This window comes from Narcine bancroftii, chromosome 14 (assembly GCF_036971445.1).
Source record: "Narcine bancroftii isolate sNarBan1 chromosome 14, sNarBan1.hap1, whole genome shotgun sequence".
Taxonomy (NCBI): Eukaryota; Metazoa; Chordata; class Chondrichthyes; order Torpediniformes; family Narcinidae; genus Narcine; species Narcine bancroftii.
The window spans coordinates 9,124,920-9,140,695 of record NC_091482.1 but is presented as its reverse complement, the minus strand read 5'-3'; the positions used below and the strand labels follow the sequence as shown (position 1 = coordinate 9,140,695).

The 15,776-nt window shown below is 44.8% G+C and overlaps 1 protein-coding gene across 2 annotated transcripts in view; it reads left to right on the top strand.

The window, feature by feature from the left end:
- Positions 1 to 15,776, top strand: part of mnta (MAX network transcriptional repressor a) — a 165,912-nt gene continuing 150,136 nt past the window's right edge. The window contains exons 1-2 of one of the 2 annotated variants that reach the window (XM_069912151.1): positions 1 to 96; positions 7,566 to 7,645. In XM_069912151.1, the coding sequence (XP_069768252.1) occupies positions 7,636 to 7,645 (10 nt within the window). In that variant the 5' untranslated portion in view covers positions 1 to 96; positions 7,566 to 7,635. The remainder of the gene's footprint in view (positions 97 to 7,565; positions 7,646 to 15,776) is intronic. The other variant, XM_069912152.1, reaches the window with a different exon arrangement.

The following is a 15,776-nucleotide window of genomic DNA, read 5'->3' as shown; positions in this document are numbered from 1 at the left end:
GATGGCGGCCGCTCACCTTGCCTGCTTCAGTCTTCTCAGGAAGCACAGTTGCTGTTGCGCCTTCTGATGAGTGGGAAAGGTTTCAAATGAAACTAGGTTGGTATGGAGACACAAGCAACTGCTGAATTTTACAGCAAAACGAAATGTTTCCTTGATGTTGGGGTCAAGGGTGCCTTGGAACAGCTGCAGGATATTCTGCAGGGGAAGGATGAACAGCCTGCGGGCAGGGTACACATTGGCACCAACAACATACATAGGAGAAAGCATGATGTTCTGCGCATTAGGTTTGGGGAGTTAGATATCCCAATAATGAGCAGGATCCCTATTGTCACTTGCAGATTGCTGCCGGTGCCCCAAGGAATAGGAGGATGGGTCTGATCAGTGTGTGGCTTTAAGCTCCTGGGAAAGTTGGGACTTGAACAAGAGAGCCGAGTTGTCCCTAAGTCAGAATGGGACCAATATGCTAGCAGTAAGGTTTGCTCGTGTTTTGGGAGAAGATCTACACTTGGTTGGGAGGGGCAAAGGAATCGAAGAAGATGTTCAGATGTGGAGGTGCAATCACCTATTAGAGAGGTTATTACATCCAGTAGGCAGAGCAGGCAGGTAAATGCACACGAGGAGGATGCAAAGGTAAAATTACATCTCTTAGAGAGATAGATTAAGCCAAGTGTACTGTCATCTGATTGTACAAGTACATCTTGATGAAACTGTTCTGTGGTCCTCGGTGCAAAATATTTAGACATGCAACCAGACATAATGCACATACAGACAAACAATACATACACAGGACCAGTCTTCCAGCTATATAAATAAATAAATGTTCTTTCATGACTGTGAGAATCTCCGGTGGTTTAGTGTGAGCAGTCGTTGAGCATTCTCACTGCCTGCGTTCAGAAGCCTGGTGGTGCTGGCTCTGATACTCCTGTATCTCTTCCCCGACGGGAGCAGCTGTGTGCATGGTGGAATTGTCTTCCTTGCTTTATTTAACCCAACATTGTTGCTATTATGGAGGAATATTTGAGAGATGGACAGGACTGATAACTCGGTATCCATTGGTGTAGAATTTTCAAGTGAGACCAATGGCTTGTAAAAACAAAAAAAAAGATGGTGTTACACTGTCAAGGAAAAAATTACTGTACTATTGAGGGAGGATATCCTAGAAGGCCTCCTGAAATGAGGACCTACCGGTATAGACCAGGAGCAGAAAGGGTGTTGTCACTTTGCTGAGGCTGTATTACAGACCTCCCAACAGTCAACAGGAGATATGCTGAGGTAAGGAAAGGACAGGTTTTCCTATTTAATAGACAATGGGAATGGCAGCCAGGGCAGGGCAGTAGATAGTCAGGGAAGCAAAAAGTATCCTTGATGACCTTCATCTTTGAGAAGTCCATCAAACTGCAGCTCCTTCCAAAACTGCATGAAGGAATTAGAGCTCAAGTTGGATGATCTCTGGATCATTCAGGAGGAGGGGATCGGATAGAAACATGTCAAATTTCTAAAGCATGGACAGAGTAGATGTAGATAGGCTGTTTCTTCTGGTGGGACAACTTCAGGATTGAAGGGCATCCGCTTCAAACAGAGATGTGCAGGAATTTCTTTAGCCGGAGGGTGGTAAATCTGTAGAATTTGTTGCCATAGGAGGTTGTGGAGGCTAGGCCATTGGGTGTATTTAAGGCAGAGACTGACGGGTTCTTGATTAGCCAGGACATCAAAGGTTTTTCAGGAGAAGGCCAGGCTGAGTGGGAGAATGGATCAGTTCATGATTAAATGGTGGAGCAGACTCAATGGGTTGAATAGCCTCTTTCTTCTCCTATGTCTTATGGTCTTATGACCTGATGAACAATTCAGGGATTCTAACTTATCTAGCAACTTTGAACTGATTTCTACAAGTGAATAGTTCTGGTCTTTTGAAACTGACCAATAAGTAATTTAACTGCCTTGCTACGATAAGATAGTTGGATGAATCATCTTTCTTAAGAAAATTAAGTAGGTGTGTGGGAAAATTCAGCATGTGATTAGAATTTTTTGAGCCAAAAATAGACTTTATTCACAATAAATTATTTATAAAAGGAAATCTTTCAAAGTCTCTTCTCACCCTTAGTTTTGTATCCATACATTTCCATCACGTTGTTACATTTATTTCTATATAACTAGTGATTCTCAAAGTGGGTGCTGCCACCCCTGTAGGTGCTGGAAGTCCTGTAGGCCCTGTCGGCGGTGGTCATGGAGCAGGGAGGAAAAAGTGAGTTTTCCGATCCTTCCGTCTTGGTATTCAGTTTGCTGCAAAGGTTTAATGAAGAAGCCAGTGGAGTAATTTTCTGGCCAGACTCAGGGTGGCAGTAGTGAGCAAAATAAACAGTCACAGGCATTCTCGTCAGAGCTGGTCTCGGTGGCTGCCATGTTGCATTGGCGTCCCTACCGCATGAAGGTGGTCATCAGGCTAAGGCCCATATTGGGTACGCCCTTTCCCCTATTGTCTTGTGAGTTTAAAAAGGTGTGTGGCAGTTATTCAGAGGATGAACTTCGGCACAGATGAATGACTTCTACTCCTGTAAAAACATTCTTTGGCTTGGCTTCGCGGACGAAGATTTATGGAGGGGGTAAAAGTCCACGTCAGCTGCAGGCTCCTTTGCGGCTGACAAGTCCGATGCGGGACAGGCAGACACGGTTGCAGCGGCTGCAGGGGAAAATTGGTTGGTTGGGGTTGGGTTTTTCCTCCTTTGCCTTTTGTCAGTGAGGTGGGCTCTGCGGTCTTCTTCAAAGGAGGTTGCTGCCCGCCAAACTGTGAGGCGCCAAGATGCACGGTTTGAGGCGATATCAGCCCACTGGCGGTGGTCAATGTGGCAGGCACCAAGAGATTTCATTAGGCAGTCCTTGTACCTTTTCTTTGGTGCACCTCTGTCACGGTGGCCAGTGGAGAGCTCGCCATATAACACTATCTTGGGAAGGCGATGGTCCTCCATTCTGGAGACGTGACCCATCCAGCACAGCTGGATCTTCAGCAGCGTGGACTCGATGCTGTCGACCTCTGCCATCTCGAGTACTTCGACGTTAGGGATGAAAGCGCTCCAATGGATGTTGAGGATGGAGCGGAGACAACGCTGGTGGAAGCGTTCTAGGAGCCGTAGGTGATGCCGGTAGAGGACCCATGATTCGGAGCCGAACAGGAGTGTGGGTATGACAACGGCTCTGTATACGCTTATCTTTGTGAGGTTTTTCAGTTGGTTGTTTTTCCAGACTCTTTTGTGTAGTCTTCCAAAGGCGCTATTTGCCTTGGCGAGTCTGTTGTCTATCTCATTGTCGATCCTTGCATCTGATGAAATGGTGCAGCCGAGATAGGTAAACTGGTTGACCGTTTTGAGTTTTGTGTGCCCGATGGAGATGTGGGGGGGCTGGTAGTCATGGTGGGGAGCTGGCTGATGGAGGACCTCAGTTTTCTTCAGGCTGACTTCCAGGGCAAACATTTTGGCAGTTTCCGCAAAGCAGGACGTCAAGCGCTGAAGAGCTAGCTCTGAATGGGCAACTAAAGCGGCATCGTCTGCAAAGAGTAGTTCACGGACAAGTTTCTCTTGTGTCTTGGTGTGAGCTTGCAGGCGCCTCAGATTGAAGAGACTGCCATCCGTGCGGTACCGGATGTAAACAGCGTCTTCATTGTTGGGGTCTTTCATGACTTGGTTCAGCATCATGCTGAAGATTACAAACACCCTTTTTCAGCAGAGGGACAGCCTTAAGACCACCTGGATGCATCCCCGATCCAAACACTGGCACCTCCTGGACTACATCCTGGTGCGAGAAAGTGACAAACGAGATGTGCTCCACACCTGGGTCATGCCTAGCGCGTAAAGCCACACTGACCACCGGCTGGTTCGCTGCAAGCTCAACCTTCACTTCAAGCCAAAGCCCAGGAACAGTAAAGCCCCCAGAAAGAGGTTCAATGTTGGAAACCTGCAGTCAGACGAAGCGAGAGGAAACTTCCAGGCAAACCTCAAAGCAAAGCTCAACGATGCAACCCGCCTCACGGACCCATCCCCTGAAACCCTCTGGGATCAGTTGAAGACTACCATACTGCAATCCACTGAAGAGGTACTGGGCTTCTCCTCCAGGAAAAACAAGGACTGGTTTGACGAAAACAGCCAGGAAATCCAGGAACTGCTGGCAAAGAAGCGAGCTGCCCACCAGGCTCACCTTACAAAGCCGTCCTGTCCAGAGAAGAAACAAGCCTTCCGTCGCGCATGCAGCCATCTTCAGCACAAACTCCGGGAGATCCAAAATGAGTGGTGGACTAGCCTCGCCAAACGAACCCAGCTCAGCGCGGACATTGGCGACTTCAGGAGTTTCTACGAGGGTCTAAAGGCTGTGTACGGCCCCTCACCCCAAGTCCAAAGCCCGCTGTGCAGCTCAGACGGCAAAGTCCTCCTCAGCGACAAGATCTCCATCCTCAACCGATGGTCAGAACACTTCCAATCTCTTTTCAGTGCCAACCGCTCAGTCCAAGATTCCGCCCTGCTCCAGCTCCCTCAACAGCCCCTAAGGCAAGAGCTGGATGAGGTCCTCACCCTGGAGGAGACATATAAGGCAATCGAACAACTGAAAAGTGGCAAAGCAGCAGGTATGGATGGAATCCCCCCAGAGGTCTGGAAGGCTGGCGGCAAAACTCTGCATGCCAAACTGCATGAGTTTTTCAAGCTTTGTTGGGACCAAGGAAAACTGCCTCAGGATCTTCGTGATGCCACCATCATCACCCTGTACAAAACAAAGGCGAGAAATCAGACTGCTCAAACTACAGGGGAATCACGTTGCTCTCCATTGCAGGCAAAATCTTCACTAGGATTCTACGAAATAGAATAATACCTAGTGTCGCCGAGAATATTCTCCCAGAATCACAGTGCGGCTTTCGCGCAAACAGAGGAACTACTGACGTGGTCTTTGCCCTCAGACAGCTCCAAGAAAAGTGCAGAGAACAAAACAAAGGACTCTACATCACCTTTGTTGACCTCACCAAAGCCTTCGACACCGTGAGCAGGAAAGGGCTTTGGCAAATACTAGAGCGCATCGGATGTCCCCCAAAGTTCCTCAACATGATTATCCAACTGCACGAAAACCAACAAGGTCGGGTCAGATACAGCAATGAGCTCTCTGAACCCTTCTCCATTAACAATGGCGTGAAGCAAGGCTGTGTTCTCGCACCAACCCTCTTTTCAATCAAAAAAATAAAAATATAATGCTGGAGAAACTCAGCAGATCAAACAGCACATTTTATATAGCAAAGATAGATACTTAACCAATGTTTCGGGCTTGAGCCCTTCATCAAGGTATGGAAACATTGGCAGGCGTCCAAACGAAATTGTGGGGGAGGAGGTGCATGATCCCAAAGGCAGGGGGTAATAGGTGGAGAGGTGAGGGAGAGAACACCAGCAAGCAGGATGACTCGGTGAATGTAGAGGAAAGGGGGTGGAAAGCTGAGTGAAAGAAGACAGGAGGAAGGGAAGGGAGAGAGATTGGAGAATAGATTAGCAGAATCCGGAGAAGTCGATGTTAATGCCATCCAACTGGAGAGTGCCCAGATGGAAAAAATCCTCTCATTTATTTCTTCCTCTCATTTATTGGTAGTCTTGGTGGGATAGTACATGAGGACATGGACAGACACGTGATTATGGGAGCGGGACATGGAATGGTTGGCCACTGGGAGATCCTTGTCACAGATGCGGACGGGCCAAAGGCACACTATTGAGTTTCTCCAGCAGAGTGGGGGGGTTTTTTCACTTCAATCGCGGTGTCTGCAGACTTTTGTGTTTTACTTCTGATTTTTACTCCTGGTCTGTTCTCCATTTCCTTTCAGTGGCATCTGGTAGTTTATTTGAAGCCACAGTGTGTTATGTTTAACTTGAAGAGATTTTAGTCATTGAAAGAAATGTGAGAGTTATTCAGCTTTTATTTCTTGGCACAATATTTTGGAATTACTCCACTGGTTATGAGGTGCAGAGGGAGGAAGTGCATGTCATTAAGAACATACCACATGATAGCCAAATGCTCAAATGCTGACTATATATCAATAGCGTGTGGTGAAGAAACGATTCCTGTCAGATTATCCTTCCCATATGGTTTCAGTCAGCGATAGCTCAGTAACATTCTTAGATAACACTCTGAAACATTTGACAGGATAAAATCCAGTGCATGCAGCAAACCATCAGACACGTGGAGACTGATCCTGCTGTGTTTTCTCAGAGGTGACCTCTTGGTGGAATCCACGAATCACTGAGTCCAAACACAAGTCTGATTCTGTTGCTGGACTTGCTGTTAGCAAATCTACTTGCTTATGGTCTGTGAGGTGCCTGCATTATGATAATCCTGACACGTAGAACTGATTAGTTCAATCGTCAGGGAACGTTTTGCTTCCTTTAACAATGAGCAAACCAAGAGGTCCTCGGGCTCAATTGCTGGGATAATGCTGTATTCACTGACCTTGGCCACAGCAACGGGGGCAACACTGAACTGGGTTACACAGGCTAAAACTGGAAAAATTCTGTTCTTGGCCACAGCTACTGTACGTGCGGATATTAATAAATGAATATGGTCACTGGTAGCTGGAAGGTGTCCGAGCGCATGTGGGGCTGTGTCAGTAGTGTTGAGAAGAACCAAGTCAGTAGTGTAGTGAGGGGGGGTCACTGAGTCAGTGGTGAGGGGAGAGGGGCAATGAGCCAGTGGTGTTGAGAGGAGGGAAAGTGAGTCAGTGGTGTAGAGAAGGACAGTGAGTTATTAGCATTACTGTGTGGTACAGTTGCTGAAGAGCATTGGATCAGAGGTCAATCCACAGGACCATAAAAGTGGCAGAGAGGATCACTGGAGCCGCCTGACCCCCCAGTGATGGGATTTTTGTTTTTGGGATCGTTGTTGAAAAAGGGCTCGCAAAAATCAGGGAGAATCCCTACCACCCTACATGCAGCATCTTCCAGCTATTCCAGTCGGGGAAGAGATACAGGAGTATCAAAGCCAATACCAGCAGGCTGAGAAGCACTTCTTTTCACGGGCAGTGAGGCCGCTGAATGACTGCTCAAACATTCTATTTATTAATAATATTTATTTTAATATATGTTCATATGTACTGTGTAAATGTATTGTTTATCTCTACGTGCATTGTGTCTGTATGTGTGTTTTACACTGTTATGCACCGTGGAACATAGAACGCTGTTTCATGCACCTGTACAATCAGATGACACATAAACGAACTTGAGTACCGTACTGAGACACTGAAGTCCCCCACCAGCATATATCTTGTAAATTTAAATTTAGACATACAGCATGGTAACAGGCCATTTCGGCTCACGGGTCTGTGCTGCTCAATTTTCATCAGTTAACATACATCCCCTGTATGTTTCAAATGGTGGAAAGAAACTGGAGCCCCCGGGGAAAACCCACTCTGATACGGGAAGAATGTACAAACTCCTTACAGGCAGAGCAGGATTCGAACCCTGCTCCTGATCACTGGTGCTGTAAAGGATTTCTGCTAATTGCTATGCCAATTGTTTTGCCCTTGTTTCCTTACTAACCTTCTGGATGGAATTCAGCAAGAATCAGTGCTAAGGAACCCTCGTAAGACTCCCTTCTGACTGCATATCACGATGCCATCACATCTGGATGCACCCAGGTATGCTTATTGAGAAGTCGAGGACTTTTGGTGTGAAGAATGATTTGATGGCATGATTGCCTCCAGCTTTCCTTTAGCTGTCTGCATGGAAACATCACTAGGGGAATAGGTCAGGTAAGTGCACAGAATCTTTTGCCCAGAGTAGATGAATTGGTAACCAGATGGCATATATTTAATGGAGGGGGGAGAGATTTAACAGGAACTTGAGGGGTCATTCAGGTACTATTGAATGTTTAAGGAAAAAAGTTGGATACATCGATAGGATGGGTTGACAGAGGAGCAGAAATAGGCTATACAGTCCAATCAAGTCTGCCCCATTTAATTATGAGCTGATCCATTTCCCCACTCAGCCCCACTGCCCAGCCTCTCCATAACCTTTGATGCCTTATAGAGGAATGCAACTCAAATGGAGCCGGGTAGGACATTTCAGTGGGTGTGGACAAGTTGGGCTGAAGGGCCTGTTTCCACACTGCACAACTCCATGACTACCCTTCCTGAGCCCAATGGGACCCGAATATGCAGACTGGCTCTGGTTGGGTTCAGAATGAATGGGTCACAATTTCATATGCACCTGAACCTCTAGATGTTGGCAAGTCCCCAGATAACAGTAAGAAGGAGTAGACAGGGCAACGTTGACATCAGACAGTCCAACATACTCTGTTCTGAGTAATCCCCATTTGTGGATCTAAAATCTATAATTATAGATTTTTTTTTTCAACTGCACACTGAGAAACTAAAAATACTTTTGTGACTTCTGGTACTTTTATAGTCACCATTACTGATGTTGGATTGACTTAATTGTGGCCATATAAAGTGGCCTTTCTTTGCAAGAAGAGGTGGCAAGAAAATCTACAAAATCCTTTCAATGCTTCTGTGCTCTGAAATAATCTAACACCGATGCACGTGTAGGAGATGCCTACTTTTCCCTAGAGCACACATGTCAAACTCTGGCCCGCGGGCCAAATATAATTATATTTGGCCCGCAAGATCATATTAAATATATATTAGAGTTGGCCCGCTGGCCGCTGTGCCAGTATAGCGCATGCACACTGAAGGTGAAAATGAAGACGCTGGAGGTGTGGAGGGATCTCAGAGTCCCGAATCCCGGGGATCGGAGCGCCGCACTCAGCCTGCCCGGCTCCCGGACACACAGACGCTGCTGGAGTTGGGGACCATCCTCGCTGGGTCTGCGCTTCAGCGGCGACGCCGGACCGAACGTCTCGTTGGCGATGCCTTCCCCCTCGCTCCGTGCGCGGCGGACCCTGCCTCCCGCTCCTTTTGTTGGAGACGAGCCCGGCGCTGTGAGATCGCAGTTTAATCCCTCTCCAACCATGGGAGGGGGTGGGAGCAACACGCTCTTCTCAGCCAATTCCTCCACCGCCCCGGACGCCGGCGTTTCAACGGGGGGTTCGGGTTCCTTCGTCAGGCGACCGACCTGTTGGTCCAAGACAAGGGGAGAGCGTACAAACTTCACACAGACAGCACCTGAACTCGGGTGAACGTGGAGCTGCGACCCCACATTCCACATCAGAACTGTGTGTAAGATTGGGAGCAGTGAGACGGAAGCTTATTTTGTTCCTGTGATTTAAGCCTTTCTTGGGGTTGGGGGGGGGGGGGGTCCTTCTCTGACCACTTGCCTAACAATTAACCTAATCAGATGTGGAGTTACCACAATACAACAGTTCTCAACCTTTTTCTTTCCACTCGCGTCCCTGTGCCATTGGTGCTCTGTGATTAGTAAGGGATTGCTTAAGGTGGTCTGTGGGTGGAAAGAAAAAGTTTGAAGACCACTGCTTTAATCATCCCTCATTGACTCGTCATTTGCACGGTTTCAGAGCTCCAAAGGAAATGGCCCAATGACAATGAAAGAGTTTATCCAAACTATTATTAAACATTTATTTTAATAAGAAAAAGTTTAACATTACATATGTTGAAAGAAGAGAAAACATGCAGATGTTGTTGAAAATTTTCAATAAATATTTAGTTCGGCCCTCGACTTAGTCCAAGTTTTTAATTTTGGCCCTCCGTAAATTTGAGTTTGACACCCCTGCCCTAGAAGAACATTTATTGAAACCCCAACTTGAGGGGTAAAGTAGGACAGTGAAGGAGCAACTAGATTAATAATCAAGAGGAATGGGGGGGGGGGGGGAATCTGCAGGTCCAGGAATGGTTAACAGCATGCATCTCAGGATTTCAGAATGAATTAGACAACAGATCCATCAAGGTGAAATTTCATTCAAGTCCAGATCTATTGTTCAATAAAATCTGCAAATGTAAATACGCAACATTGTCACGTTGCACCGAAGAAGAGAGAAACGTTTCAGGTCAAAGACTCTATACTTCCAAAGTGGAAGTATAGTTTTAAGTTGCAGAGATGATGGTAAAGGGATGGATAGGAAAATTTCTGGTGGACCGATGAAAGGATTGCCTTAGTGATATGAAATTTACAAATTAATGAAGACCATTGAATCAGAATTCGAATTTATTGTCATGAACAAGTCATGAAATTCAGTGTTTTGCCTCAGTGTCATGGTGTAACCATTCATATTATAACCATTTTACAACATTACTATCAAAAATAAAAATATTAGTGCACAAATAGCAAGGTAATGTCTTCGGTTCAATCATTATTCAGGTATCGGATGGCAGTGGGGAAGAAGCTGCCCTTGTGCCGTTGAGAGCTTTAGGCTCCTGTACCTTTTTGCTGATGGTAGCAGAAAGAAGAAGTCATGGCCTGGGTGGTGGGGGTCTTTGAGGATAGAGGCTGCTTTATTAAGACACCGTCTCTTGCACATATCCTCAATGGAGTGAAATCTGGTGCCTGTGATGCCGCAGACTAAGTTAACAACCTTCTGGAGTTTATTGTCCTGAGAGTTGGCGCCTGCATACAAGGCAGTGATGCAACCAACCAGAAATGCTCTCCACGGTGCACCTGTAGAAGTTTCCGAGAGTCTTCAGTGACATACCGATTCTTCTCAGAAACCTCACAAAGTATAGCTGCTGGTGAGACTTCTTTGTGAGAGCAGCCATTTTTACAGGGGCCCTATGCCATGCCTGGTTGGGGGGTGGGGGGGTGGAGAGCACTGCACATTTAAGTAAAAGCCTTGTTTACTACTTGATGGAGTTATTACAAGTAACTATAATGTAGATATGCCCATTTTATTACTTACTCATTTTTCCCCTCTCCCTTTGGTATATATTTGCTTGTATACAATCAATTCATTATGTAATCGTCATTTCTTTTCCATGAATTGTCACCTCATTGTGGTGGAAAAACTTGTGTGTACCTGTATCCCAAGAGCGGTGCCGTCTGGAGCTATTGTTCCTGGTAGGGTCACCCATGGCAGTAAGGTCAAGGGTGAGGTCCTGGACAAAGAACAATCCAACCAAGATCTCAACGGTGGAACAGGTGGTCAAAGTTACTTCAAACTCAACGGCTGTGAAGGTGGATGAAGACTGTGACAAATCCATCAGCTCCAATTGTCATTGTTTTCATGCAATTGGAACTAGTTGGTTGATTTGTGAAGTATCGTGTGCTTGGAGTGCAACATCAAGTACGTGATAAACAAATACACGCACAGACATCTTCACCTGGTGGAGCAACAGAATGAAGTCCATCATCCTCGACTACAAGGGATAGCCATGACTGAATCATCATTTCTTATGTATGCTTATATGTTATGTATGCTTATATGTTAAACTCAATAAAAAATATATTAAAAAGAAAAAGAAAGAAAATACACCCAAAAGTGTTTAGGAAGCAAAATCTTCATTGTCCAGTGTTATTTCAGAGCACAGAAACTTTGAAAGGATTATGTAGATTTACCTGCCACCTCTTCTTTCAAAGTCAGGATTCTTTATATGGCTAGAGTTAAGTCAATCTAACCCAGGTCCAGTTATACTTTTTGTAGTCCAATTTAAGATGATTGAAAAATATCTATCTCCTCAAGTGGTGGGAGTATTATTCAAGAACTATATTGTTCATGTGGGCTGACAAATACCAGGATCTAATTCTGCAAACAGCTCCCTTCTATTGAAATGAAATGCTACAAATACTGAATGATTTAGAGATAGTCACCTCATCAATTCCTGTGTAAAAAAAGTTATAACCCATAAAATTTCGGGTGTATGGAAAAAAAATACTCTTAGCATGATATCTTTCCATGTTGCAGACACTAGATTCAAAATTATTTGCACCATTTTGCAATATGTATCGTAAATATGTTTATGCTTTGAGGGATATTTACTCAGTGTGAAATGTTGCAATTCAATCTGAAATGCCTGATTAACACTGAACCATTTTTTGCTTAGTCCTACTGACCTGCACCCAGTCCATAGTCCTCCATACCGCCCCCATCCACATACCTGTCCAAATTCTTCTTAAGTGTTATATTGAGCCCGCATTCACTACTCTCTGTGTGAGGAACTTTAACAACAATTTAACAATATCTTAATATTACTTTTATCCTATCTTTTTTCAACTGAGCAATCAGATTATTTTTTTTTTAAATACAAAAAGTTATTGAGGTATAATTTTATGGACATCTTAAGATTCATTTGAACCTCATATCAAGTGGAGCTGCATTGTGAAACTGATTCCCCCAGTCACCCTATTCTGCAAGGTTCAACACCTTAGATCCAGATGGATTTGGAAATTAAAGGGCTTTGCAATTGTTAGTCATAAATATTTCTGACATCTTATAGGAGCAGAATTAGGCCACTCAGCCCATTGAGTCTGCTCTGCCATTCTGTCACGAGCTGATCCCTTCTCCCCATAACCCTTGATAGCCTGACTCCAGATAGCCCTTCAATTCTGAAATTGTGCCCCCTTGTCCTCAATTCCCCCACCATGGGAAACAACTTTGCCTTTCAACATTCGAAATGTTTTTATGAGGTCACCCCTCATTCTTCTGAACTCAAAGGAGTACAGTCCAAGAACCATCAAACATTCCTCGTATGCTAATATCATTCCAGAATCACTCGTGAATATTCAATATCATGTTCTATAGCCTTAACATTGTTCTTGTAACACTCCATGCAACCTAACCATGCACTTGCACAAATGTAGCCATTTATTTTTCCTTTGACTCTATGCCCTTTGACAAAAAAAATATTAACATGTATGGAATATTAAGCAAAGAAATATTCCACATTAAATTTATATGAGTTGAATCTTCCAATTTTTACCAAAAAAAAAGGAAGAGGAAATTTACCTAGAAGTTTGAATTTCATTCTGGGCCAAAAATAATTGGCATCCATGTAGGAGTTACACACATGGCTTTCATATTGCTCTTCTAGATGACATAACCAATCCCGTCTGCCTGTGGGATACTCTGGGCAGTGGTATAAAAGGCCAGAAGAGTAAAAACGCCAGATATTCTGGGGTGAAAAATCCAAAAGAAGGTCTTTGTGATTACAAGGAAGAAAATTAAGATTTTGTCAAAGAAACAACTAAATACATCTGAGTTAAACAGGAAAGTCTGCAGTAGGGCAATGCACAAAAGTGCTGAAGAAACACAGCAGGTCAAATAGAGTCTGTAGGAAGTAATTGGGTAGTCAATGTTTCAGATGCTGCGTGACTTATATATTGTAATGCAAGTCTGAAGTGGTCTATGAATGCGAACTCCACTTATTCCAATTGAGTAGTTTTCTGGAGTCCGAAATTTCATACATCACATGTTTTTTTTTTAAAAAACACAATTTTGTCAAATGCTAACAAAAAAAAAGGGAAAACAAATAAGCAAAAAGAGAAACCAAAAGACTGCAGCCCCTCCTGTGTAGTATGACTTTGACCAAATGCAACCAGTTAACAATGATCATTTGGCCCATCTGATTCTAACTTTGCTTTGTCAGGTGCAAGTGGATTTGTAAGACCCCAAATAAATTCTGAAATCCTACTTGCCTGGCAATTTCAATATTCTACTTCTCTGCATTGTCAGCTCCACCTGAAAATGGTGGTTGTTGTAACCTGTTAAATCAGCGTTCAGTATTTCCACGCAGCTGTAGTGTATGGAAGAGTGTCACATGGGGTTGCATTAATAGGAGTAGCCAAAAACACAAACAGATGCACATTTTGGATCACAATTCCCTTCTGTAAACTTGCATAGAATTACAGAATGGAAACATGTCATTAGATTTAACCTACCAGTGTATCAGTTCCACAAGCCTCCTCCCTCATCAAGCATTCCTTTCTCTCTCATCACATTATCTAGGTTTCCCTTCAATATAAAATGCTGTACGCCTCAACATGCATAATAGGTTCCACATTCTACCCACCCTGGGTAATGAAATTACTCATTCTTTTATTAAATAGTGACTCTGCTTTACTTCTGGAAACTCCCATTATCTCAACATCTCCTCTGTCAAATCCCCCTTCATAACAATAAGCACCTCTTGGAGAAAATATCTTCCAACTGGTCATCCTTCCCTCTTATTATTCCTCCCATAGCCTGCATCCTTCTTGCAATTTTCTCTCTCCTTTTGCAAGACCTTCTTTGAGGAATTTGCCAACCAAGGAATTGGTAGAGGCTGCTTTATTAGATGTATTTAAGGCTCTCCTTACAAATAGCACAGGATGAGAACCCCGGTACCGATCGCTGGCGCTATAACAGCATTACGCTGACCTCTTTGCCCCAAAGAAGGGGAGAATGAGTTATAGGGAACAAGCAGGTAAGTGCAGCCGAGTCCATGCCAGTGCAGCCCTGATTTTATTGAATAGCAGTGCAGGCTTGATGGGCAAGATGGCCAACTTCTGCTCTCATTTGTCCTGATCCTGTGGTTAGTTTATTGAATATCTCATCAGATTCAAGATTCTTTTATTGACATGCAATAAAATAGAAAATGTGATATTACACAAAATTTTCTTTATCGTAAGGCAGACAAAGATTTGCCATCAGCAGAAATTGCCCAGTGCCCCTTACAGTCAGAGAAAGAGAAGTAAAAGAGAGTCACTCCAGAGTCACCTAGTGTGCATAGATTCGCCTCACAGACTTCAATCCAAACCATCTGCAACCCAAATCCAGATCCAAACCTCTGACACAAATGGTCAGGAAGCCCTTGGCACCCTCTCGCATCTGTGTATCCTTCAGCCTCAGAGCCCCTTGCTGGACTGCCGCTGTGGTCACTGTGTCTTCTGCATCTCCTTCTCGAATTGGGGGAGGGAGAGCAGTCTTCCAGTTTTCTGGTTCCCTGCATCAGTCCCTGGAGTCTGCAACCCCTTGAGGCCACTGTCAAAGATAGGCACCATCAGACTGTGGTGCGCTGTTAGTCAGAATCAGACACACACAAGGTAAAGACTGTACAACAGGCTTTAATCCACAAAGACTTCCACAGAGCCAGGCAGGCTATGGCTGCAGCAACTCCAAGTGAGGCCTTGGGAGGACGGCGCAGGCTTATATCCCGGAGGATAATTGACACCTGACCATGTGGGGCTTGATCCATTCAGGCCGACTGATTGACAGCCGGCCAGGTGTTGTCCCGTCCCCTTACACTCCTGCAGGTACAGAGGTTGATACCTGTAGTAGGCTGTGGGTGTACCACCACACAGATGAAAGGATGACATAAGTCGATTAGTCAGTGTTACCTGGATAGAAGAATGCAATCTGGGACCCGTAAATGAACTAACAGTGGCTACAGCTCCAGTCTTCACTGGACTATGATTTGGACCATACTTTTTGTTCCTGGCCTGTTGGCAACTCCCCACAGTGGCTGATAATGTAAAGTGCTAAGAATTGAGGGTCCAAAATGGAAGTGGAGAGTGTGTACACATATATAAAATCAATGTGAGAGGGGACAATGGAAATCCCCATTATACATACCCATGCTGGTTTGGAGAGAGCTAAAAGATTAGTCCCATGGTGGAGGGAAAAAGAGAGAATGAATGTCACACTATGTACCATTGTATATAGTTATTGTTGGCTACTGTATATATGGAGCTGGCCCGCCCACTGATGACTCATACCCTATGACTCCTCTCCTGTGGTCCTGGACCATAAAGGTTGAGCCACCTCTCCCTGAATCCGGGCCAGCAAGGTTCTTTTTATTCAAGCCTCTCGTTCCCTCAGCCTACTCTTGGTACTGATAGGGCACGACAGAGGTGTTGCTGGCTGATGGTGTGGTGAGGGTTTGTTCA